The 27,512-nt window shown below is 44.4% G+C and overlaps 1 protein-coding gene across 1 annotated transcript; it reads right to left on the bottom strand.

Moving 5' to 3' along the window:
* On the bottom strand, window positions 1-27,512 carry PDPN (podoplanin). The gene is made up of 6 exons (XM_082860096.1): window positions 27,275-27,512; window positions 8,891-9,024; window positions 6,648-6,903; window positions 2,967-3,002; window positions 2,308-2,419; window positions 1-1,711 (listed from the first exon to the last, which is right to left on the bottom strand). Exons 1-6 carry the CDS (start codon window positions 27,336-27,338, stop codon window positions 1,705-1,707), a joined length of 609 nt encoding a protein of 202 aa, XP_082716222.1. The 5' UTR covers window positions 27,339-27,512; the 3' UTR covers window positions 1-1,704.

Below are 27,512 nucleotides of genomic sequence, written 5' to 3' on the forward strand. Positions count from 1 at the left end.
ATCATCTGTTTTATTTCAAAACATGTCTACACTGCATTGAGCACCAACACAGATGTGACCAAGAAACCCACAGTCCTGTCCCAGCAGGTGATGGGTCCAGTGTATGACTTGGGGTTGACTATTATTTTTCACAGTGAGAGAAAAAAAGAGAGGATAGGAAAGATGAAACGAACATTATTCCCAACTCCTGTTCAGGAATCTGAGTGATGATACAGGGGATATTTAAGAGATTTCGTAAAGTTCTTCCAAAGACCCTTCTCCCCATCAGTTGATGTTCAAATATGGAACCTGGGCTGGTGGACCAGCTGGACTTGAGCGACACTAGAGCACACTGTTTAAAATTACATCCACACATTCCTGCAAAAGATAGAGGAACAGGCCATGCCAAAGTAGACTGATAGTTTTACTTTTTCCTGTTTTATGAACCCATACGAGTTTAGTGGCTATCAGAAGTGTACAACCACAACTGTGATACAGCGTCTGCTCAGTACAAACATTTTTTGTGTAGGAGAAAGAATTCAGTTCACCTACAGGGAGAAACGTCCTGAGTTGGATGGTGCCAAGATAGAACTGTCCATCGTGACCCCACAGAAGTATGTGGGATCTCAGGAAGACCAGAAATATCTTTCATTTAAAAATAGAGTCTCTAAATCCCGCTGCTTTTTAAAAATCAGTATTCCCATATCTTTCTTCCGAGGCAGAAAGTAAATGTTAGGAAACTGGCAGGTTCTTGTTCTCAAAGGCACACACAGGGGTTGGGGATCACTGTGGTTCTTGGTTCCTGGAACACCTGAGCCTCTGGCACCACTGGGCCTTCAGCAGCCTCCTCGGCATCCAGGGCTGAGATCCTCATATTCCAGAGCAAAGTAGCCAATCTGGAGGACTTGTGTCATGGGGAAGAGAGAAGGTCACCCCTTTAGCTCTGGATCCCCATCATCTGAGGGAAGTGGAAGGGGACAGGTAGAAACAAACCTTTGTGTCATAAAGTCATCATTGCAGCAGGCAGCCGAGCACACTGCGACCCTGTCGGTGCCCTTGTTGTGAGACACAACATGCCTTTCCCGAAGTACAGACTTCTGTTTATGATCTAAAATAGATACCTTTGCAATGATTTACCCAGACCAGTGAAAGGCAGTTGTTCATTACATATTATGCAAGTTTAGATTTTCTACTTGATTATTCACACCAAATCGGGCTTTAAAAACGGACCCAATTAGACTGGAATGCATACATTTCAACAGATCAGAAACTGCAAAATGCTTATGCCACTTACTGACATAGCTTTACACCCAAGGACGTCGTTGGTATAAATATTTCCAAATTCCTTTGCGTTTTAACAACAAGGGAGAACAATCAGAACAAGGACATCATTTCAGTTTCTAACATCGATTGAATTATATTGTCTACCTTAGTTACACATCAGATGACATAGCTTTGCTCCGTTTTCTATGCATTTTAAATCATCTTATACAAAATTTATATTAAAACAATTTTTTTTTCAGAAGACAAACGCTTAGAGAAGCAAGTCTTATGAATACTCTTTCCTTCCATTACTTTTGGCAAGTGGAGGAATCACCGTGGATTTTGAGTGGAGTGGTGAAGCATTTCCACAGGTCATCTTCTCCACATGGTCAGGCATGAGGGGGAAGTCGGAAACTCTCTTTTTAAAAGCATACTGGCAGGAGGGCACAATTCTTAAGCTCTTTAGGGCCTGTGAAAACAAAGAGAAAGGTGACGGTCACTTCTTTTACTGGCACTGTGACTGGTAATCCCGTAAGTCATTGTTCCTATTGTCCTTTGTCTACGTCTTCCAGTTCTGGATTAGGGGGCTCTTCTCTCCCTGCTCATCCCTCCTCCAGGCCTGGTCCTCACACCCAGGGTCAGATTCCCGGGCATTTCCAGACACATAACTCTGCAACTGTATTGCTAATTGTATCCCTCGACCCCCCAGTTGTATAGCATTTATCCTTCCCCACCCAATCATATTATCTTCCCAACAGATGGGTTTTCGTTCAAGTTCACTTAGTTGGAAAATTAAGACAAGAGGTCAAATCTGGTGAGATCTCAATGGAAGTCAACTAAAGAGCCATCTCTGGTACTTTCCTGGAAATTTATGAAGCCCCAAGTAGACACACGTTCTTCTGGGGAAGCTTCAGACGTAGTGCTTACGGAGGTTGGTGGCTTCTGAACATGAAGGTTCAGAAGGTTTATTTGGAGGTTTCTATTATTTGGAGGTTTCTATTAGTTCAAAGGTTGGAAATGGCTGCCCTCATTTATCTATCACACGGGCCTAAGATATTTACTTACGAGTACCTTCCTGACATTTTCCGAACAAACACAGTGATGATTCCACCAATGAATCCAATGGCTAGTAAGACCCCAACTATGATTCCTGTCAGGGTCACTGTTGACAAGCCCCCTGATTGAGAAGAAAAAAAAAGCATAAGCCCCAGACAAACAATACACCAACAATAAACGATGCCACTGGCCCACGGTAGATAACAAATGATGTTCTACGTTGTTTCTCCTGTATTCAGTGGGAGTTGACTTAGGAAGGGAGAAATGTTGGGTTATTCTAATCTCATATTATGAATGGAAAGTTTTCTGGGTCTCAAGATCTCTCAAGCATACCACTCCTACTAGGTGGCTTCACTGTTAATTACTGGGTGGCGTTTGTGTACACACAGCTACTAAATTAGCCCCTATTTTCATTCTTAGGAATGATAAATTGTGATATGACACCGTTCTCCATAGCTGTCATTAAGTGAATAGACTCATTTGCAGTTTGCTTATTTTCAAATACAGGCTTTTCTCTCTTAAAAGAGGTTTGAAACCTATTCTCAGAAGGCTCGTATTCTGCTCCCATTGACTACAATCCGGGAAAGAATGTAATTCATCACAAAGATTAAGTTCAAAGAGACCTTTTTTAAAACATAAGAATATTTTGGTACCAAAATCGAACCCACCTTTCTTAACTGTTGGTTTTTCTCCATCTGTTTTCCCTATAAAGAGAGAGATGTAATGATATAGAATTATTAGGATTTAGTAACTATAATTTAACAATTGGCAGAAGATGAACAAAACACAAGCAAAGAGGATAATTTCTTAAGTAAATTGGATCAGGGGAGTTTTAAGCAAGCTCTGACATGATCTTGTTTCAAAACTATTATTATTGAATTTACGAATGCTTCTTCACACCTATGGGTCTGTAGTTCTTTTGTGGAGGTTACTTTTTTTCTCACCCACTGTAGAGAACAGTGTCAAGGAAACGGACCCATAGAGATCTTAAATAAATAGTCAAAGACTTCAGAAGTTAGGGTAACAAAAGAATCTAAGCCCCTTGATTCTTGGTCCAATGTCAAGACCATATGGAAAACTCACCCATTGTGATGAGGTCTATTTTGAAGAAACATCATTCTGAGAGCAAAATGTTTTGGAAGTTGTGGTCAAGACTGTGATTTGCCTCGTGATATCAATATCCTAGCAAAATCCAGATCTTACAGGGCACATGATTTTAATGAGAATACACCCTTTGTATTTATGGCACTATTATTGTAGGATTTCTATCTGCAGCTAAACTTAATCCAGTAGTTACAATGTGAATATTCTCATTTACCAAGGATGTGAAGTTGTTTAATTATGAATACCTTCCTGCAAGTAATAAAACTGTGAGTTTCTTTCAGGTAATTTTACACAATTTCTATTAAAAAATAAAGGCCTTTTGTTTTGTTTCTCCCATCAACTTCTTTGTATATTGTGAGTCCTTCACTCCTCTGGGTGGTAGATGTTTATGAAGAAGTCAAGAGGCCTTGATATAATGAGACAATGGAGAGAAGTGATGCAATCAGGCCCTTCCCTAGAAACTTAGTTCACAATTTGCAAAATACCACAGATATCCAATAGCTTTCCTAATCAAAGGTGACACCAGCCAACCATCAGCTATACGATGCTTTCTTTTTCTAACGGTTGAGTTGGAAAGAAGTCATCCACTCTGTACCAAATCCATCTTCAAAAAGAAGACATCTTTTCAAGATGGCCCCAGGGTATGGGTCCTTGAACCCAGCTCTCCCTGCATGAGCTGAACTCACAGCTCTACAGCACTTACGTGGAGCTCAAGCTGATCGCGCCAACCCAGTTGGGAGACTAGGAGATGGCTGGTTTTGAAGCCTGCCCAGGACAAAGGTGTCATCCAATCAACTCCCTAAATGTTATACCTGGCTGCCAACTACCAGTAGAGACAGGTCATGTCTTTTGCTTATCATGTCTTAACATGCTGCATACTGGGCTCATAACATAACATAACATTATCACCATCAATGACATCATTTGTCAGAAAATACATTACCGAAAATAAAGTTTGTGGAAGATTCATTACTAAATTAGAGTTTACTAGTCTTGTACTCCTTAGCTCCCTCCCAGTTATACTGACTGTGATCGTGCAAGTGTGTCATACATACGAACATCATCAGCCTTGGGCGTTTCATGGGAAAGACATCTGCTGCCCTAATAAGATGACCTCTTAAAAAACCAATTGTTTATAATTACCTTGTAACTCACATGTGAACATTTCTTGGAACACTGATACATGCAGTGGGAATCTGCTATAATCACAGTTTTTGTGAAAGGGTGGGGTAGGGGACAGGACAAGAGAGCAACCGTATTTTCCAGTTAATCGAGAATCTTTATTTTTAAGGAATAGGAGAAATCTCCTGGTATGCTATAAAAACTAGTCAACTTGTAATGCTCCATTTTCTGCTGCTCATTAGCTGTGAACTCTTGTTACAAATGATCAACGCTTCTCCAAAATTTTGAAATGCTTTCCAATGACCAATTATCAATATATTGACGATTCTTTCCTTGCTTAGCCCTATTTGGTTCTCTCTGGTGTTAATGTTAACCATTTCTTTAGAATCTTGGAGTAACCGTAGGCTTTATTTTCAAAGCATGTTATAAAACTTTTTTTATCTTTGTGGTAAAATACACAACATAAACTTTACTATCTTCACCATTTTTCAGTGTACTGTTTGATCGTATTAAATACATTCACACTGTTGTGCAAACATCACCACCATCCATCTCCAGAACTCCTTTTCTTTTTCTTTTTCTTTTCTTTTTTTTTTTTTTTTCTGCGGTACGCGGGCCTCTCACTGTTGTGGCCTCTCCCGCTGCGGAGCACAGGCTCCGGACGCGCAGGCTCAGTGGCCATGGCTCACGGGCCCAGCCGCTCCGCGGCATGTGGGATCTTCCCGGACCGGGGCACGAACCCGTGTCCCCTGCATCGGCAGGCGGACTCTCAACCACTGCGCCACCAGGGAAGCCCCAGAACTCCTTTTCATCTTGCAAAACTGACACTGTACCGATTCCCCACTCCCTCCTCCCCCACAGCCCTGGCAACAACCATTCTACTTTCTGTCTCTATGATTTTGACTACTCTATGTGTCTCTTCTAAGTGGAATCACACAGTGTTTGTCTTTTGGTGACTGGCTTATTCCATTTAGCCCTCGAGGTTCATCCATGTTGTAGCATGTGTGAGAATTTTCTTCCTTTAAAAGGCTGAATAATACTCCATTGTATGTATATGACACACTTTTGTTTATCCAGTCATCTGTCCATGGATAATGGGGCTGCTTCCACATTTTATCTACTGTGTCTACTGCTGCTGTGAACATGGGTGTACAAATATAACGTATTCAAAAAATCTTCAGAAGTGCTACAGAGTTTTTAAAACCAGATTGGCCACTGGGTCTGGAAATGCATATTAAACAGTAAGGAATAACTTTCTAGGTGTTCAGCTGTGCAACTGGTTTCGGGAACCACGGCTTTAGGGAAGGTCCTTATGTTTGCTTTCATTTAAAGATGAAAACACCTAACTATATAAAATGATTATAGAAAATTGCTTGAGTTAGCAAGCTTTCATTGCAGTTATTAGAGGATTAGTTCCTTTTCTCTTCCACTCCTATCTACTACAAAATAAGGTATATTTTAAAAATATCCCAAACAACTGAATTTCTCTTAAGAAAGTTCTGGAAATAGGAGGCTCTTTCCCTCCTGCTAAGTTGTAATGGCAATGATCTTTCCTCATGCTCATTAGTGATGGTCTAAACCTCATAATAATGACAAAGACTCAAAGTTGCCCTAAAGAGTTTCACCTCATGGGGTCCCATTCACTTTGCTGCAGGTACCAACTGGGAATCACAAGCACAACCCCAAATCCCGGTAAGACTGGTTTAGAGTAGATTCTTGCTTCATTGTGTACAGACATGAACTCAGTGTAAGGTGGTAAACGTTAGCCTAGAATCTACTAAGATTTACATAGGTTGGCTTACGTGTTATGCTTTTGGGTGTCAACACAAAGCTCTTAGTGTGGCATGATATCAGGTGAGGGTCAGCAACATGACACCCGTAGCTACCTAACTTGCCCCTGTGGAGGCATTATCCCTAGTTGTCATATAAGGTTAGAAAGCTGTGGTCAGCAAACCAATAAATAAAAATTCTGAAATTCGTATTTCACAGAAAGCTTGGTTCAAACTTAGGGCTTGCATTCCAATATGTGCCCCGTTGATTATTATATTCGTTCCTGGATTTTCTGGAATACACTGATTACGCAAAAGAAGATCAACCCCTACTGGGGTGTCTGGTTTTCTTACCCGGGGCCGGACGAGTTGCCACATTCGGGGTTGTGGTGCTCTGGCTTTGTGGACGAGTTGCCACATTCGGGGTTGTGGTGCTCTGGCTTTGTGGACGAGTTGCCACATTCGGGGTTGTGGTGCTCTGGCTTTGTGGACGAGTTGCCACATTCGGGGTTGTGGTGCTCTGGCTTTGTCCTTGGGAGTGGGCTGTGCTTTCTGCAGTTGGCCGGTCCTCTTTGTGATCCTCTGTTATGCTCTTGGCTCTTGTCGGCATCTGTTGGAGATGTAAATGAGGCAAAACAGAAATAAAACCTAATGCCTTATACTCTGCCTTATAACAGAAATGGATTTAAGGTGGCATAAATGTATAAGCTATATGATGACCTGAATTTAAAGTGGAAACAAGAAAACAAACGTAAAGAAACAACAAGAATGGGGATAGGAGTAAAATCCTGAAGTAAATGCCAAATGTTTAGCACGCTGACTTCCTAAGGTCTAAACTCTTCAGAAAACACTGGGGCACGAGGCATTAATTCTTTCTCTTCCTTGAACTTGAATGGCACTTCTCCCCTGTAACATTTATTTGGCACATACTATGTTGTATTATTTTTAATGCCCTTCCTTCCCCAATTAGAGTGATAGTTAGCCTTTACTAAGAGCTTACTATTTGCCAGGCCCTCTAAATACCTTCTCATATATACCACAAAAACCCCTAAGTAAATTCTATTATTAGCCCTATAGTATGAATCAGGCTTAGAGAGATCAGATAATATGCCCAAGCTCACAGAGCTAACAAGCAACAGAACAAGACTTGGAAATGGTTCTGCTGACTCCAAAGTTCATGCCAAGGTAGCATTCAACAAATGTGCTAGAGAGCACAGGCAACAAAAACAAACATAGACCAATGGGACTCCATCAAACTTAAAATTTTGTGCATCAAAGGACACAATCAACCAGAGGGAAAAGGCAACCAATGGAATGGGAGAAAATATTTGCAAATCATATACTTTAATATCTGATTAAAGTATATAGAACTCCTACAACTCAATGACAAAAAAATCAAATAACTTGACTTAAAAAAATGGGCAAAAGGACTTGACTTCCAGTCTTTTTTTTTTTTTGGCTGTGCCGCACAGCATGCAGGATCTAAGTTCCCTGACCAGGGATCAAACCCATGCCCCCTGCAGTGGAAACACAGACTCCTAACCACTGGACCACCAGGGAGTTCCCTGGGCAAAAGGACTTGAGTAGACAAATCTCCAAATATGATACTCAAGGGCCAAAAAACATACAAAAGATGCTTAATATCACTAATCATCAGAGAAAAGCAAATCAAAACCACAATGAGATTATTGCCTCACACCTGTTAGGATGGCTACTATCAAAAGAACAGAAAATAACACGTTGGCAAGGATGCGGAGAAACTGGAACCACTGTGCACTGTTGGTAGAACGGTTGCAATCACTACGGAAAATAGAATGGAGGTCCTTAGAAAAATTAAAAATAGAACTACCATATGATCCAGCAATCCCACTTCTGGGTGTACACCCAAAAGAATTAAAAGCAGGGTCTGGAAGAGAGATTTGCACAGCCATGTTCATAGCAGCACTATTCACAATAGCCAAGAGTTAGAAGCAATCCAAACAGATGAAGAAAATGTGGTACATACAATGGAATATTATTCAACCTCAAAAGGAAAAAAATTCTTACACGTGCTACCATATGGATGAACACTGGGGACATTATGTTCAAGCATGCTGAAATAAGTCAGTCACAAAATATCATTGCGTGTGATCACATACATATAATAAGTAACCTTGCATGTGATCACATACATATAATAAATATCCCTGCATGTGATCACATACATATAATAAATATCCCTGCATGTGATCACATACATATAATAAATAACCTTGCATGTGATCACATACATATAATAAATATCCCTGCATGTGATCACATACACATAATAAACATCCCTGCATGTGATCACATACATATAATAAATATCCCTGCATGTGATCACATACATATAAGTAACCTTGCATGTGATTACATACATATAATAAATATCCCTGCATGTGATCACATACACATAATAAACATCCCTGCATGTGATCACATACATATAATAAATAACCTTGCATGTGATCACATACATATAATAAATATCCCTGCATGTGATCACATACATATAATAAATAACCTTGCATGTGATCACATACATATAATAAATATCCCTGCATGTGCTCACTCACCAGAGCTGTCAAGCCAGCAGACTTATGGGGCTCTCCACCGGCACTTGGGGTCACCATGTAATCTTCCACACCCAGGTTCGCCTTGCTATTTTCCACACCTGTAGTCACGTCATCTTCTGGCCGGACCGCGCTGGCTGAAAAGGAAAGACTGAGTCAGACCTCAACGTGGAAATCATGTGGGCAGACCTAACTGGCCAGCTTCAGTCAGATTATTTTCTTTTCATTTCTTTTGGGTATTTTTTCTTTTTAGGGGGCTTGTCATTCTGGCTTAACACAAACCATTCTACATACATACAACTGCCTGGTTATCTCCATTGTAAAAGAAAGGAAGATGGGCATATAAAAAGGTGAAGCAGGCAGCCCCTCCCTGGTATCCCACTGAGGTATGCTGGATGGGGAGTGTACACTTTGCCTTTTCAATAATGAACCTGATTCTTCCTGGTGCCATTTCATACAATTAATTAATGCATTTGGGTCAACAGAATATCGTTTAGACCTAGAAGAATAACATGGAAAGATTTCTAAAAATGCTAATTAGCAGACTCTAACCCACCTACTGAATCAGAATGTCCAAAAGCAGGGCCTCCTTCTTTTTAAAATCAGTCTCACTGTCCATTTAGTTTTGAGACTGCTGTCTGCTTGAATGACTAGAATCACTGCCTCTGACCACAGACCTCATAGACGACACAGAGTTCAACCTCTTCTTTTACGGTTGGGGTTATCGCCTCCAGCGGAGATCAGTAATGTACTTAAGGATGCCGAGATAACCAATAGAACCTTCTAGTGCACCCAGAGCTGTACTAAAGAGAGACCTCACAGCCCCTGATTCTGGCTTTTCTGCATTAGCACTAGATGAATGACCCTGTGTGCCGAGGAGAAAGGTTTCCAGAGGAGGAGGGGATGGGTGGGGTGAGATTGCAGGTTGAATTCCAGGACTCAGGAGAGAACTAGAAGTGGCCTCTTCACCCTCTACCGCAATGATCGGAGCTAATCCTGACCTAGTAGGAGCACCATCTCAACTCATCAAATAACCCTTTTCACAAGTTAAAGCAAATCTGACTCATTGGTCATGGGTTCCCTCTCCAGACTCGAGTGGCTCTGGAAGAAATTCCATGACTAACTGCAGTTGCAAAATAAGTGAGCGCACAGCCCAGGAGCAAGAGCGAGGGGGTGCTTGGGGACTTATGTGCTTAACTGAAGGGCAGACGTTCATATCTAGACAGTGCCTAAGTGAGCAATCTGGCCCTTGCCTTAAGATTCCTTACTCTTCCCATGCTTAGATGGCTCACCCAAAGTCACAGCTAATAAATATCTGATCACAGCTTTTTTGCTGATGCAGAGAGGAAGGAAACCTCTAGAGTAAATTCTCTTGTTCCGTGAGCCTTCTTTTTGCACTGAGGGTCCTAATCCAGTGTTGCCAATCGACGTTCTGGATGAGGTTCCCGAGCATATGCATTTATTTTTCATCTGGGGTGGGGGGAAAGGCTTTCACTAGTTAGCAATAACTGAATACCTCAGTGCCTGCAAATGGGTCGCCTCCCTTTTTGGCTGGTTGCTGGGGGCTCCTGCTAAGGATTTATGACCATGATCTCAGCAAATGTTGAATGTATTTTTTTTTTGTTTTGGCTGCGTTGGGTCTTCTTTGCTGCGCTCGGGCTTTCTCTAGTTGTGGGGGGTGGTGGCTTCTCTCGTTGTGGAGCACGAGTTCTAGGTGCGCGGGCTGCAGTAGCTGTGGCACACGGGCTCAGTAGTTGTGGCGCATGGGCTTCAGTAGTTGTGGCTCGCAGGCTCAGTAGTTGTGGCTCACGGGCTCAGTAGTTGTGGCTCACGGGCTCAGTAGTTGTGGCGCATGGGCTTCAGTAGTTGTGACATACGGGTTTAGTTGCTCCGCAGCATGTGGGATCTTCCCGGACCAGGGCTCGAACCCATGTCCCACGTATTGGCAGGCGGATTCTTAACCACTGCGCCACCAGGGAAGTCCCAAATGTTGAATGTAGTTATCAAGCTCAAGGGGGAATATCCCTTTGCTAGGCAAGCAGTCTTTATTAAAAAACTAAGCATCCTATTTTCTTTTCTTCCACTCCTGGTTTGAACTCAGTTAACAGACCATCCACTTAAAAAATGTTTTCTGGAGTGTTCAGCAAAATCACTTACTATATGGCATCCTCTAACTTTAAAAAGCAAAATAAAACCACCCTTGCTTTAAACAAATTAAGTACTGAATGAAGTTAGTTTGAATTCTTTCATAGAATGTTCAGTTCATTGAAAGTGTAACTTGATAAAAATTCCTTCTTGTTCTTTTCTACTCTTGGCCCACAGACCCAAGGACTAAAATTGCTCTGAATAGACAAAGGACATTTTATGAATGACACTCATGATTAAGAGGCATTTCTTTTGTCTCACTGCCCTGGAGTTCTTTTTGCTCCATGGGAAAGTTGATCTTTAACAAGAGATGCTCAACTCTCCCTCTCATTATTTCAGCTGAAGGCTTTCCTGGGTGAAGGGTTCCTATGAGCCCAGCTGCTGAGTTTCCAGCCAGCATTTGACATCCTTTTCTCTTGAATGGTGAAATTCAAATCATGTATTGATGCCTTTGCTCCCCAATCCTTTTTTTCTTCCTAAGACACGTGTGTGCACAGGCAACACGCACAATTGTTTATATAAGTGCAGCGATGAACCTACAATAACAGTCTGTTCTGGAGCGGTGTCCCCTTATGCTCACATGAACACCTTTTTCCTGCCACACCCAGCCTCCTCCAGCCTGCTGGTCAGAACCAATGGAAGTTTCCAAACACAGCTGTAAGGCATCCATTTGCTTTGGAATTTGTGTGTATGTGTTATTCTTTAAAAAGGTACTACCTCTAAGAAGATGATGTGATAATTTGATTTGATCTTAAGGTTTCTAAGTTTGAGAACAAATGAGCATTGAAGAGATGCTTATTGGGATAAAAGTGTTAATTATGAATCATTTTTATCTTAGCATTAAAGTCTAATAGCTCCGAAGAAATTATTCTAGTTTCCATACATTTATGGGATGGCATTTCTTTTAAAATATTTTAGAATTCGGATGGGATATTAAATCACACTCTTACTGTGATTGCCTTGCAACAGTCCCAAATTCTTGATGAAAAGCCTTTGTGTAAGTGTTTTCAGTTTTGTGGTTTTATTTACACTCTCTGATTTGTGCTGGTGAGTTGTTCCATCTGTTTGCTGGCCGATAGGAGTGTCTTCTCTTGTGACCATTTTTCTCTTATGGTGTTCACCTTTTTTTATAATTTTTAAGTGCTCTTTATGCCTTAAGAATGTATTCTTTGGAATAGATGCTACAATCTTTTTTTTTTTTTTTTTACTAATTGGCATGTCTCTCTGTGAGTGGCAAGGTCCCTCACTAGTCTAACTTATTAAGCTTGTTTTGTCCCTCTGATGTCACACTTACAAACCCTTCCTCAAGATTATGTAAATTTCATCTATATTTTCCTTAAGGTTCTTTCTATTTGTCTTGTGTTCATCTCAAAGCGTGATGTAAAATGGGAATATAAATGTGATTTTCCCCCAAGGATTAAACTGTCATTGCAATAACTCCTCTTTTCCTCTCTGCTTCAAAACTAGCTCTCGGAGGGAGGGAGACGCAAGAGGGAAGAGATATGGGAACATATGTATATGTATAACTGATTCACTTTGTTATAAAGCAGAAACTAACACACCATTGTAAAGCAATTATACCCCAATAAAGATGTTAAAAAATAAAAAAAATAAAAAAAAAAAAAAACTAGCTCTCATTGAGACAAATGGTTTCTTCCAAATACTGTGTCAGGGTATTGGGAGAAACCTTTAGCACAAGGACCAGCCTAAATGACCTGGGCACTGCCATCTGCCGCCATGCCCCCTGCATTCCGCCCTCTGTCTGCAGACTCTTTCCAGAACTGATTCCTAAATGTGTGTTCCCCTCGCCACCATCTCCCTCTTCCTCTTCACATCAGCTGACCGCCACTGAGCTAATTCTGTGCCAGGGATGTAGTTAGAATAAAACAGGGTGCAGAGGGCAAGCACAAGGAGAGGGTGCCACACTCGAACAGAAGGGCACTGAGATCTTTCTGAGTCATAGGTTCTGCTGAGGGCAGGAGGTACAGCATTACAACACACCCTCTCTCCCATTTGTTCAGCAATGCAGGGTTTACGTGACGTCTTCAGGCTGACTTTATATCACAAGGTGGGCTGCATTGGGCATTTTTGTCCCCATTGATCAGATGAGGAAGGTGAGGTTGACAGAGGCCCTCCTTGACCAAACCTTAGTGAGGCTCCTCTGAGCCCTCTTCTCAACGAGACCATGGCCTTGGGCTTCCGTGTCCATCATTGCAGAGTCCCGTTTCAGCAAGAACCCTGCTAAGTTCAGGTTAGAGACAATCTCTCGACCCCTCGATATGTGATCAAGTTCCCCATCTCCCACCTTTGATGTCTAAGTCCCTGGACTGCCTTTAGCAAGAATCCTGTTAGGCCAGTTTAGCAAGAAGCCCCCTACCCTTGAGGTCTCTTCTTCATAATTTTCTATCCACTGTCCCTCACTCTGCTCCTTGGCCACAAATCCCCAGCTGTCCTTACTGTATTTGAAGTTGAGCCCCATCTCTCTCCCCTACGGCAATAGTCTTGAATAAAGTTTTGCAGCTGCTTGAACGAGTGCCAGAAAAACTTTCTTTAACAAGGTCAGAAGTTAAACGATTTGCCAAGGCGGCCTGGCCAGTGATGGATGGATGGATGCAAAGCCAAACGGTTTACCTGCTCATCGGCCCCCAAGACGCTTTGGGGACTCGATGGCAGCTGTTGCCTGGAAAATGCCCGCCCGTCCTGGGTTCTGTCATCCTTCCTCTTCACCCCCACCCTCATCCTCCCTTAAATTATAATCCTGTAAAGAAGACGCGGCACATATATACAATGGAATATTACTCAGCCATAAAAAGGAACGAAATTGGGTCATTTGCAGTGAGGTGGACGGACCTAGAGTCTGTCATACAGAGTGAAGTAAGTCAGGAAGAGCAAAACAAATACCGTATGCTAACACATATATATGGAATCTAAAAAAAAAAAAAAAAGGTTCTGAAGAACCTAGGGGCAGGACAGGAATAAAGACGCAGACGTAGAGAATGGACTTGAGGACACAGGGAGGGGGAAGGGTAAGCTGGGACGAAGTGAGAGAGTGGCATGGACATGTATACACTACCAAACGTAAAATAGATAGCTAGTGGGAAGCAGCCGCATAGCACAGGGAGATCAGCTCGGTGCTTTGTGACCACCTAGAGGGGTGGGATAGGGAGGGTGGGAGGGAGACGCAAGAGGGAGGGGATATGGGGATAATGTATGCATATAGCTGATTCACTTTGTTATAAAGCAGAAACTAACACACCATTGTAAAGCAATTATACTCCAATAAAGATGTTAAAAGAAGATTAACATAAGATTACATTAACAATGAAAAATGTAAATTATGCACCCAAATAAATTGAATGACAGTATCCAATGTCTTCATAAAAAAAAAAAATTATAATCCTGGTTGTCGGAAGCAGTTGCTTCCTTGGGCATCTCACCTCCTCTTATGAAATCCCATCCGTTAGAATCCCCCAATCAAGTTATTTAGTGACTACAACCTCTATTTCCTCAAATGAGTCCCCTTCTCGGACTAGGCACCCAGAAGTGGCAGGTTAGAAGTCAGGTGTGAACTGCCTTACAAAGGCTGTATTGCTCAGAGCAGAGGTTCTCTTGCTTCTACAAACAAAGGCAGCAGCAACGATGGAGACTGGAGCTTTCCCGAGGTTCACCTCTATCTCCTTGAATATTTACTGCACACCTACTATATGCTGGGCCCCATTCTGGGCACTGGAGACAGAGGCGTGAACCAGGTGAGGTCTCCACTCTCGTGGATTTGGGTACCGTTGTGGTGGAGTACGGGTGCTCACAACAAGCAGACAAAGCGAAAATCTCAAGATAGAGCTCCTGCACCCCGCCCCCCCCTTCAGATCCCTGCTCACAGGGTACTTTCTCCGTAGGCCTTCCTGACCACCCATGGAGATCAGAAGCCCCCTCCCCACACACTAATATTAGTGAATATTTGTATATTCACTGATCGACTGTCCCACTAGAACATAAGCTCAGTAAAGGCTGTTTCACCTCAACGTCCCCATTGCCTACGATACTGGCACAGGGGAGGCACTCAGTACGTATTTGTTGAATGACTGAGTGATCTCCAGGTAGGTGAAGAGCTGGTCTAACTAACCCTGAAGCCCAGAATGAGCTTGGAGCACCACACACTCCAGAAACAGGGTGATCAGTGTGGCTGGATGGTAACAAAATGAGACCCGGGAGGTGTGGAGGGCCAGTCTTGTGGAACTCTGTAAGGAAGGGGTCTTGATTTCAACTGGAGTAGAAAGGAAGCCAGGAGATGATCTGAGTGGGGGCAGGACATAACCCCAGTCCCAGGAACCACTCTTAGTGTCATGGAATAGATGTGGGTGTCGGGTATGGTGCTGGCGTCAGACGGAAGCTGAAAGATCACTTAGACTGTTGTCCAGGCAGAAGTGGGTGGTGTTTGCACCAGGACAGAGCAGTGGGAAGGGAAAGAACTGGACAGGTAATGGCTGGAAAGCATCTTAAGTCATTACCCCAACAATCAGAAATAAATATGAAACCTCAGCGGCAAGACTTCATTTTACCATTTGCTGCAGCTCTGTGGATAACAACATTTATTTTATTTTTTTTAAGTCTTTTATTGAATTTGCTACAATTTTGCTTTTTTTCTGTGGTACGCAGGCCTCTCACTGTTGTGGCCTTTCCTGTTGTGGAGCACAGGCTCCGGACGCGCAGGCTCAGCGGCCATGGCTCACGGGCCCAGCCACTCCGCGGCATGTGGGATCTTCCCGGACCGGGGCACGAACCCGCGTCCCCTGCATCGGCAGGCGAACTCCCAACCACTGCGCCATGGGAAGCCCTTGCTTCTATTTTATGGGTTTTGGGGTTTGTTTTGGTTTTTTGGCCGTGAGGCATGCAGGATCTTTGCTCCCCGACCAGGGATCGAACCCTCACCCCCTGCATTAGAAGGCACAGTCCTAACCATTGGACCACCAGGGAAGTCCTGATAACCACATTTAGAGTATGAATCGGTGAACTGAAAAGAGAAGGATGTTCCCATATGATGCTGAGTCCTTTACTGGATTTCACCTTGTTTTATCAGGACAGCCACAGAAGTCTCCTACATAAGTTTAGGTAAAGAGCCTCTGCCCCATTTCCATCTCCACATAAGGAAGAAGTTCCCTGTGGTCCTCTTTCTGCTGACCTGAAGCTTCAGAATCCAACAGCTGGAGATTAAAGTGGGAAAGTTGATTTTAAAAGAAGTCAAGCTGAGTTACCCCCAGGGTTTCAAAGAAAACGGGTGGTGTTAGCCAGTAGATTAAGGCACCTTTCATGCTGTCTGGATTTTCCAGCATCTTGAGCTGCTCCAGCATCTAAATGCACAAATAACCCTTTGAAGATGGATGACTGCACGGCCTTGGAATGATTTTTGTGGCCGTCCAGAAGTAGAATGCTCTTTTTCTTTTCTTGCAACATCCTAGGAAGTTCTGAATTTTCCCTGTAGGAGAAACTGTAAGATAACTGACAAACAAATAATCCCAATTAAATTTGGGAGAATGTAATGCTTTTAGAGGGAGGTCAAAACATCTACTTAGAAAACAAAACCAAAAATGCCTGCTTCTGTTTCTTTGCCCAGACACTGGCTTTTAGACATTATTTTTTTCCATGTCTCAAAACTGTGCTCAGAAGCCTGAAAATAAACACACCCCAAACTGCAGAGGGGTGTCAACCTCCAACGTTTTCCAACATTCTGCAGACCACCCACTGTGATCACCGAGATAGTCAGATCTTTGTACAGCCTTTCATCTCCATTCAAGACATCCCCAATTTAGCTGTTTGATGGTACTCCTTTCGTGGGTTTCTGCAGCCGGAAGAAAGGTGTTCGGACTTTGCTTTTATTTACCACATCTTTCGAGTGACCCCTCTGGTCCCATAGGCTGGCCCACATCCTCACTTGTACAGAAGCCTTTCTGTGGAATATCGAAAGCCATTGGCCGACCCAGACCCTCAACTCCTGGCAGACCCCGGGTTGTGGTCAGTACAATCACTGATGTGGCCTGTGGGCTTCCCCACCTACCTCCACCCCTTCCAAGGATCCTGGTAAATTGCTTACTGGATCACAGTTTGGCCGTGGAGGATCTAGGCAACTCCTAGAAGTCTGGCCACACCACTCAGTACCCCACAGGAACACATGTGCTCTTAATTTTCCTCCAGGCAGTACAGTACAGCCTCCAGCCCACAGAGTCCCATATTCCCCATGCCTGGCACCATGGTTAAGTATTTAGCAGATGTTTGCTGAGTGACTGACTGAATGAGTACACTTACAGCCAAGTAGGAGATTTCTTTTGAGTTCTCCCTTTCCTTATAATATTCCTACCACCGTCTGCCCTGCTTCACCCAAGAATTGTTAAATGTCTTCCCCTGATGAAAGAGACAGCAGAGCTGAAAACAGGACACTTCCCCTATGAGGATGGACTTTGCTGCTCTGCCGTTTGATTTTTAATGAGCAGGAGCCTGTCCACTCATTGCATCCGGTCCTGTCAGTCCCTGCAGGATGAGGCCGAGACTGCCCGCTGTCGGCATCGGGGATGTGTGCCTCTCCCAGAAAAAATCAAGAGAAACGTGTCAAGCCTGCAGAGATCAGACAAGTGTCACTAGTTCCTCTAGAGAAATCAGAAGAAATGCTACCCATTAAGACTTGGAGCAGCGAACATCCCCTGGTTTCAGAGAAGGGGAGGTTATGCTCAATGCCCCGAGGGGCATTTTTCTTTGACCCCTCTGGGTCACCTCCCAAAGCTGGAGGCAGCGTTCTGAAAGTCTCTGCTGCTGAACATGGCAATAAAGAAAGGAGAGGGGCCAGAGATGGCTGGGGACTCCTGTTTCATTTCAGAAGCAAGGACTCACACCACTCACTGGCAGGTGGAAGGTGCAGGACACGCAGTCCATAAGACAGGTCTCCCAACCACATCCATTCTCTTCCCTTCGATGGGGGAAAAGGAATTGGGACCTAGTGTGTACCCTTCACAAACCTTCGCCATCCATCTCCACGACGATCCACGCGGTAGGTATTTTACTAATGGCGACTAGTTTATAGGAGAATGTGCACAACGTTTGTGCCAAGCACTCTCTTTTGATCTTCACAAAAGCCTTGCAGACTGACATCATCCTCATTTTGTAAATGAGGATGGTGGAGCTGAGAGTAATCTACCCATGTAGCCAGCAAGGGGTGATGCAGGGCTTACACATCAAGATCTGTCAGACTCCAAAGAAATCCCCAGCTCTAACCACTCCGTTACACAGCCTTTATGTGTATTGGTTACTTTTCCACAGCTCCCACTCATTCTCCTCCCCCACTCATCTCCATCACTGCCCACCCAAACCCTACGTACTTTTCACGGCTCAGGGAAAACACCTCTTTCTTCAGAGCCCACTCGCACCCTCCCGAGGTGCCAGGAGAAAGTAATCTCCTCTAAATTAGTGTAGGGCTTGATAACACCGCATTCACGACTTTCTCCCTACTAAGCATTTATCAATTTATCAAACTTCTTGAGGGCAGCGTTCCTTTCTGCTGTAAGTCTATGGCCCAGCCGCTAGCAGTCTCTGATAACTGAATGAATGAATATTTACACTTTTCAGGACTCAGGAGAATGAATCAACTTAGCCACTCACCCCAAACTCAAAGAGGGCTCAGGACCCGTCAAATGCCAAAACTCGAGGCTGTTGGTTACAGCCTCAACGAAGATTACTCAACCTGGGGAGAGGTTTCTCTCTTGACCAAGAGCGGAATGTTCTCAGTAAAAAGAGGAAATGAGTTCACAGTTTTGTGGACTGGAAACAACACCTCTGTAATAACTTTTCTGGAACCTGGCAGGGGCCGCAGTCCTGCATCAAGAGGCCACCTCCTAGGGTGGACCGCTTAGTACCTGAATAACCAAACAACTAAAGCGGGCTTTAGAAGCGCTGGCCTGGAGCACAGCATCTCAATGGGATGATCGGGTGTTTGGGAAACACTCACCATCTGCTCGGAAACTGAGCTTGTGATTCACGCAGGGCTGTCAGCTGAGCAGGCCCTGATTTTGCAACAGTGAAAAGAGAAGCCCCTTCGGCTCTGACCTCACCCTCCACCCATGCACAGACATCCTCCACAGACAGTCCAGCTGTGAGCCCAGGAGGATGGGGCCCTACAGGAATGTACAGTATGTAGCTGTGTTTCCACTATCTGTCCTTGGCCTTGAGCCTAAGCCTGTTTCTTCTGAGCCTCCTTGCCATCCTTCTCCCTTGTTCCCATGAACGGGGAATTCAGGCAGCAAACTTTGTGTCCAGGGCTTATTTCTGATGCCATTTTAGTTGCGATCTCCCCAGGTACCCATCAGATACATCAGATTGGATGTCTTACTTATACCTCAAACTCACTGCATCTGTAAGACAATGCATAACCTCCTGTTCCTTCTCATCACATTGGTTCCTAATCTCTCATCCCTCCAATCTGATTTCTATCACCTGCCTTCTTGTCATTCCTGCCAAACGGATTGGGCCACTGTGTTTCTTCCCTCTTCCTCCTGCCAGATGTTTACCACGTACCAACCATATGTCTTTTTTTTTTTTTTTTTGCGGTACGCGGGCCTCTCACTGTTGTGGCCTTTCCTGTTGTGGAGCACAGGCTCCGGACGCACAGGCTCAGCGGTCATGGCTCACAGGCCCAGCCGCTCCGTGGCATGTGGGATCTTCCCGGACCAGGGCACGAACCCGTGTCCCCTGCATTGGCAGGCGGACTCTCAACCACTGAGCCACCAGGGAAGCCCCCCATATGTTCTTTTAAGCGCTGAATAAGACGGGTCCTGCTCTCTTCTCTAAAGAGCAAGAGATGTACACAAATAATTAAAATACAGTGATAAGAATAGCCAAAGTGATCTTGGAAAAGAACAAAGAGAAGGACTCACACTTCCCAATTTCAGAACTTACTACAAAACTACAGTAATCAAAACCATGTGGTACCAGCATAAGGAGAGATGTATATAGATCAATGCAATAGAACTGAGAGTCCAGAAATAAACCCACACTTTTATGGGCAATTGATTTTGACAAGGGTACCAAGATAATTCAGTGGAGAGAACTGTCTTTTCAACAAAATGGTGCTGAGACCACTAGATATCTTCATGCAAAAGAATGGCGTTGGACCTCTATTTCACACCATGATTAATTCATTAAAAATTAATTTCAAATGATCAATGACGTCAGCGTAAGAGTTAAAACTATACAGCTGTTGGAAGAAAACGTAAGAGTAAATATTTGTGACCTTGGATTAGGCAACGGCTTCCTAGACAAGACACCAACAGTACAGGCAACAAAAGAAAAAAACAGGTAAATCGGACATCGTCAAAATTTTTAAAAAATTGTGCTTCAGTGGATGCTATCAAGAGATTGAAAAGCCAGCTCACAGAATGGGAGGAATATTTGCAATTCATACGTCTGATAAAGGTCTAGTATCCAGGATACACACAGAATTCAACAATAAAAAATGACAACCCAATTTTAAAATGAGCAAAAGAGACAAATAGATATTTCTCCGAAGAAGATACATAAATGGCCTTTAAACACATGAAAAGAAGTGCAATGTCATTGGTCATTAGGGGAATGCAAATCAAAATTATAATGAGATACCACTCCACACACACCAGGATGGCTACTATTTAAAAAAAAAAACCACTCAACCAAATGGAAAATAACAAGTGTTGGCAAGGATGTGGAGAAATTGGAACCTTTCTGCGTTGTTGGAGGAATGTAAAATGGTGCAGCTGCTTTGGAAAACACTTTGGCAGTTCCTCAAAAAGTTAAACATAGAGTTACCATAAGACCTGGCAATTCTACTCCTAGGGACATACTTGAGAGAAATGAAAACATATGTCCACACAAAGACTTGTACATGAATGTTCATAGCAGCATTATTCAGAGTAGCCCCAAAATGGAAACAACCCAAATGTCCATCAATGGGTGAATGGCTAAACAAAATGCAGTATAGCCATATCACAGAATATTATTCTGCCGTAAAAAGGAATAAAATTCGGACTCGTGCTACAACGTGGATGAACCTCGAAAACACCATGCTAAGTGAAAGCCAGACACAAAAGACCACATATTGTATGATGACATTTATATGAAATACCTAAAACGGGCAAACCCATAAAGACAGAAGGCAGATTAGTGGTTGCTAGGGGGTGAGGGAGGGGGACATGGGAGCAGCTGCTAATGGTGTGGGGCTTTGGAGGAGGGGGTGATGAAAATATTCTAATAGTTACAGTGATGATGGTTGTACAACTCTCTAAATATACTAAAACCACTGGATTGTTTAACATAAAGGGGTAATTTTATGCCATGAGAATTACATATCAATAAAACATATTAAAGCAGTGATGAGTGGTGTAAGAGGTGAATAAGAAGAAACCAGAAAATGTGGAAAGAATAAGAAGAAATCTGGAGATACTGAGCTACAAGTCTTGCTGGCTCTTATTCCCCCAAATCTGGTCTCATTCCCCCTTCTTCTGTAACCACACTTAGTCTCTTTATCTCCTGACTCTCCCCCTCCCCCAAGACTAGTCCCATAAACTAGATTCAATCCCATATGGTGTCCTTGTCATTAAGTTTTCTTCTGGCAATCACTATTCATGGCCCGATCTGCTCCCATTTGCCTATTGCCTACAGAAAAAGGTCTACCTCCCACTCAACACGGACTCAGCCTTCTCCCTGATTTCCAGCCCTCCCCAACTCATGACTCCATGACACCCATGACTCCACCCAGCCTTCATGGCTTTTCCCAGCCCTGGGTGCCTGCCCACACCTCTTCCCACACAAACTCCAGGTTGTTCTAATTTCCACACATTTTTCCAAGCAGTCTTTCTTGCCAGGATTGCCCTTCCCTGCCACCCTGCCCAACCAACTCCACCATTTTTCACAGCCAAGATCAAGTCCCATCTTCCCCACAAGGGTTTTTCCAGCTCCTGAAGCCCACGAGAATCTCATCTCCAGACTAGCAGCAGGTAATGTTGTGTGCCACGCAGGACATGACTTTTGTGTTGCCTTGTCTGTATACACCACACACACATCTGCCTTGCCTCTCTGTGTGAGCTGCAGCCCCACTGTATGATTCCGTTCTAACTCTTAAAGTTCCTAATAATATGTGTGCTCTATAAATGTTTAAGGGAACAGGGGTTATGTCCTTTAGTTAGGTACCCCAACGTCAGTCTAGTTCTTCAATCTGAATTATGTATCCAACAAATAACAAGTGGACTTACTGCTGTAAAAGTTACTTGAAATCAACCTGCTGACATCTCTGAGTGTCCTTGGCGGCCACAACCCTAAGCATAGCTGGCTGTTGTGCTGAATGTTTAGGGGTGTGGGCTCTGGGGTTGAGCTGCCTGAAGTGAAGTCTCACCATTGCTATTTTCTAGCTCTGTGTCTGTGTGTAAGTGACTGAAGCTCTCTGAGCCTCTTTACCCATCTGTAAAATACAAACAGTTCCTACCTTGTAGGTCTGTTGTGTGGATTAAATGCAATAGGGCTTGGAAGGTGCTTGACACTAAGCACTCAGTAACTGTTAGCTGTTATTATACAGTTACTGCTACGAATACCACCCATGCAGAATCTAGTTCCTTTCGTTTTACAGATTCAGAAATTTAATCTTATTATAGGGTGATCTAGCTCAGATGAAACTGTTTCACCCTAGCCAAGCTCATAAGAGGGCAGGAAGTCAAATAGCTTATTTAGAATGGGAAATAGTTTTCCAATGCTTTCTACCCATATTTGCTATTCAAGGCGTGCCCTTCTCAAGAGTGAAATACCTGAAATGCTGTCTGGTTCAGATAGAACAAAGTCTGGGGTGAAGCAATTGGGTGGAATACATTTCCAGACTGTGAAAGAACAGGGATCCCTAATTCACAGGAGCCCTACAGCCACCAGATAAGACATCTTGCATACTAGCTGTTAGCAAGGATAACGTTTGCCTTGCCTGACTCTCAAAGAAGTTAGTAAGTAAATATTTGTTAAATAAATGCATTCCTTGGGTAAGGCAGGTTTCACGTCATCTAGTCCTTATTCCTTTCCCCTCCCTGTCTAGATTCTAGGCAAACAGACTCCCTTCTCCTCTGGGCAGGATACCATTCACTGGATCACAGCTTTGCTTGTATTAACTGTACTCACCCAGATGGAAACAGCGTGATGAATTACAGGAAATACTTCGTTCTCATCAGTAATATGTTGACGCATCTTCTAGTGGCCCTTCCCTACTTCCCACCTATATTCCATATAACTGTCATTCCCCTGCCTGCTACAAATGTAACAATGACAACGATTACCTCCCCCGCTCCGGGGAAGGGACCTCAGTGACCTCTCTCTACTGCCTGGAGCCCTGGAAGCCCTGACCCTCTGGACAGAGGTCGAGAGCACACTTTCCTCCGGAAAGGTGATTATCCTATTGGTAGGTTTGTTGTTTTGGGGGTGTTTTTTCTCCCTGCATAAAATTTAGTGTTGCCCTGACAATTTCAGTTTGCAGCTCCTCAGACAACTAGGTGAATGAGATGGGCAGGTCTGCAAATTTCCCTCTGAACTTAGCTCGGTTCCCCTCAAAGAATTAAACCCACCTCCTCTGAGCAATTCCCGAGGTAAAGACACTCGGCCAGACGAAAAGGCGGGCGAGCCCAACCATCCTTACCTGTTGAAGTTCAAGGGAATGCTTGCCACGGACCAGCCGCCATGAGCAGGCTGGTGGGTGGGCACTGGGGTGAGACAGAGGGAAGGAAACAGCCACCTCATTTTCCTGCCTTGGAGAAAGTTGGCAGAATTCCGGTTGTTCCCTAACCTGGCTCCATCTCAGAGCCCTCAGATAAAATGCCTGATCACTTTCCTTTCCCAAAAAGTTTTAAGACATCAGTAGGGAAAGATTCAGAACTCCAATCCAAAGGTGCTTTTATCTCCTGCCCACCCCACGGGAATCCTAAGGCTTATCTCAGTAACCCACCCGTTCCCCCCAATCATTTGATTCTCTTCCAGCAAAACACTCTCACTGGATATTTCTTTGGAATATCCAAGGAATGGCAGATTCCTTGGAGAGCCTTACAGGATCTGATTTAGCTTTTCTCAAGTGAGTTTCAAAAGGGTACTGCCAAGTAGGTGAGCCTTTTCTCTCTCTACATCCTCCCCTGTAATATTTCCACAAGTGGCAACCTGGCATGCCTGCTCTTAGAAGCCAGAAATATGACAAATATTCAGATAAGCCAGTGGAATTTAAAGCAACGTTCGTCGTTTTGCTGGTGAGGACTGAAGTGCATGCTTTTCGCTAGGTGCGCCTCCCCCAAAGTGCTTAGAGTTCAAATCCAGCACTTCAGGAGATGATGAATTACTATTTGGGGAATGAATTAATGAATCCTATTTTAAGGTACTGTGACATCTTCATGTTTAAAGGAGTATTATGGTAAGTATTAAATGTAAAGAACTTTTTATACCTTAAAATTTTTTGTTTTCACGTTTAAGGAGTTTAAAGCAAGGTTAACCTTTAATTTCAAGTTCAACCTTCTCCTTTTTTTTCAGTGTGTAATGTAGCAAAAAGAAGCTTGAGGATTGGAGTTAGGCCCATTTTTTGAATCCCAGTTCTGGCATATTCTGAAGATAATAATGTATAATTCAAGGCCTTGTGATGATTAAATGAGGGAACTGTGACATTCCTAGCACATGGTGGGGGATGGGAAAGGGAGAGAGGTGGTGTCCTTCCTACTTGGCCATACCATCCAGTCACTCCAAGGTTTGGGGTCTCTGTAATTCTCGGTATAGAGTTACTCACCGGCCTCTCATTACGGAGGCCAGAGGAACGAGAAGGGGCTGTGTACCTCTGCTCAGCCTGGGTTCCTCCCTATTTGCCATGTCCCAACTTAGCCTTCTTATGCTTGGATACTTTTTAAAAATGTGCTTTTCTGTATTAAATGTTATCTGGGATCTCATACGCCAGAGGAATGGATAGCCTCCCTCACGAAGGCTCTGACAGACCTGAGATGCTTTAAGTGCAACAAAAACTCTTAGCAACTCGTGAAGATTTCCGAGCATCCGAAACTGGCAAGAGTTTTAGGGAAATTTGTTCACCGCATGATTAATCCTGAGTGGACTGGTCCCGGAAAAGCACATGTGGGTTTTCAGCAAGCAGCAGCCCTCAGAATTTCACAAAACAAACGACCTCATGAAGAGGCCCGTGTACGTGTTTTGGATGAAAGTTCAGAGTGAGGGTAGGCCTGACAAAGGAGGAAAATGCCAGATGTGTGGACAGCAGAGCTCCTTTGAATCCACTAACATCCCAAGAGACAACACATGGGACCAGATTATACAACTGAACCAGATTATAACACTGGATGAGGGAAGCCCAGTGGGGAGTAGACTTCTATGACAAGGATAATAAAATTCATCACCATAATTACCCCCAGCCCAGCTCCCCAACAAGAGCCCACAATGGCTCAGCTCAAAGAAGTTATTCATCCATATTCAAGTTGCCTCACTCATTATGCTCAGACAAAACCTCCTTCTGGGCCTCAAATCCTCGCCAGCAACCCAGCAACTCTGCATTGACACACAGTCCCCGGGGAGGGGTCCGGGGACGCTTAGCAATTGAGTTGCTAGTACTAGGGGTGGCTGTCTTTAGCAATCGAGTTGCTAGTACTAGGGGTGGCTGGTTTTTTTCAGACAAGGTCTACCACTTCTTTTTAGGAGTACCTTTGATATTCGGGACTGTCTTTAAGATAATTACGGCTAACTCTTCCCTGGGAGAAAACAGAGGATGCCGCCCAGCGGCTGTCTTTCCTGGGCAGAGCTGGGATGCAGCTCAGTTTGGGGGCCTCCCACACCTGGCCCTGCTGAGCACAAAATGTTGTCATTTGCACACTGTCTTGCCAAAAAGGAAATGTAACTGAAACGCAGAGCCATGTATATCGCCCTGGAGAGAGAAGTTCCAAATATAGGACTGCCACGAATAGCTCCCAGTCCTGCAAAGAGAGCAGCTCAGTTTCCCCGAAGCAGACGGCCCGGCAGAGAGTAACAGACCGTATATCACTTCCCTAGGGCTGGGTATAATTGTCTTTGTGTGGAGTCCTCCCTCAAACCCCTCCCTTCAAGCAGGATTCTTCTGGCACCAGGCTTACCTCCATCCTCAATTTGGAAAATGAAAAAGAGTTTAATTTCCTCAACCTCCAACTCCAAAAATCACAAGTTAGCTTACAACGCCTTGGACCACTATTCAGTGAGCAACACCGTGGTACCAGATATTGTTTGGCCCTCGGGATCGAGGTGAAGACATAGCTGTGTCCACAGGAGCTTATACTCTATTGTGGAAATGGATTAAAAATAAAAACCCAAGAAAAAGTAAACACTGACCAATGTGCATGGATGCCAGAAACACAGCACACTGAGCCAGGAAGAGGCAAGATGAGAAGAAGATGTAAGAGAAAGAGGAAAAGGGGAGGAGATGATGCAGATCATGGGCAGGCAGAGCTCCCATCAACAGATCCAGTGGAGTGAAGGTCTAGGGAGTCACCAACACTCAGTCATTGGCGCTCTTGGCCAAGTTTGACACATGGCCCCGAAGGAACTTAAACCTAAATGTTCAAGATAGGCCTCCACGCACTCAGGACCCTCCCCTTCAGTCCTTTCGACACACACTATCCTCTCTACAGAGGATAACGGAGGCCTCTTCCAATGGGTCTCCGCTGGTAGGGTCCTGGGTGTGTCCAGCGTACCCTCCTACAGGGTATAAGACCTGGCAGCCCCCCAGAGGGAGACAGTCGCAGCACAGGGGAATTCCACCCCCAGCCCCTGTCCCTCCCAATTCCTTGGGGTCAGTTTCTTCTGAGGCCATGGGCGGTCCTCCGATACACAGCCCTGTAGGAAAGCCCAGCGCCGCCAGTGGAAGGCTCCTGGCGGCTACCCTTCCACTCTATCTCTCAGGAGCCGTCAGGGGGTGGGCCGCCACCGAGGGAGACCCCCTCTGCTCCACACCTGCTGCCTGTGGATTCGGGATCTCCTCCTGGCACCCCTCTCAGCTCTTCCTCTGCGACCTGGCACCAGCAAAGCCGCTGTCTCTCGTTCTCCCGGGTCCTCCGGACTCTTGCGCACACATACACTGCCAGCCCCCCTCTGCTCTCCCGGGCAACCTCAAATACCAGGCCCGGGCATTCCCGCAAGTCCCAGCTCGCTCGTCCCCACCAGCAGCTGCAGGGAGCCCCGCCTGCTGGGTCTTACCATCTGCCAGGACCCAGAGCGATGCGCGTCCCAAAACGAAGAACAGAACTGGCACCTTCCACATTTTCTTAGTTGACTTGTTCTTTGCGGGGCCGAGCAGCTCGTTTCTGTGCTGGGGGAAGATTATGAGACAGCCAGAGGCCCTCGCTTGATGGAGCGAGACTGGGGGCTGGAAAATGCGGGGAGCAGAAGTCCCAGCGCGGGAGGGGTCCCCGAGTTCCTTCGCCCGCAGCGTCAG

The sequence above is a fragment of the Leucopleurus acutus genome (genome assembly GCF_964270905.1).
Source record: "Leucopleurus acutus genome assembly, chromosome: 2".
Lineage (NCBI taxonomy): Eukaryota > Metazoa > Chordata > Mammalia > Artiodactyla > Delphinidae > Leucopleurus > Leucopleurus acutus.

Coding starts and splice junctions, on each gene's coding strand:
- PDPN (XM_082860096.1), bottom strand. CDS start 27,338: ATGTGGAAGGTGCCAGTTCTGTTCTTCGTTTTGGGACGCGCATCGCTC. Junction 9,025..27,274: donor GCTCTGGGTCCTGGCAGATG/GTAAGACCCAGC, acceptor TTTCCTTTTCAG/CCAGCGCGGTCCGGCCAGAA. Junction 2,420..2,966: donor AAAACCAACAGTTAAGAAAG/GTGGGTTCGATT, acceptor CTTCTCAATCAG/GGGGCTTGTCAACAGTGACC.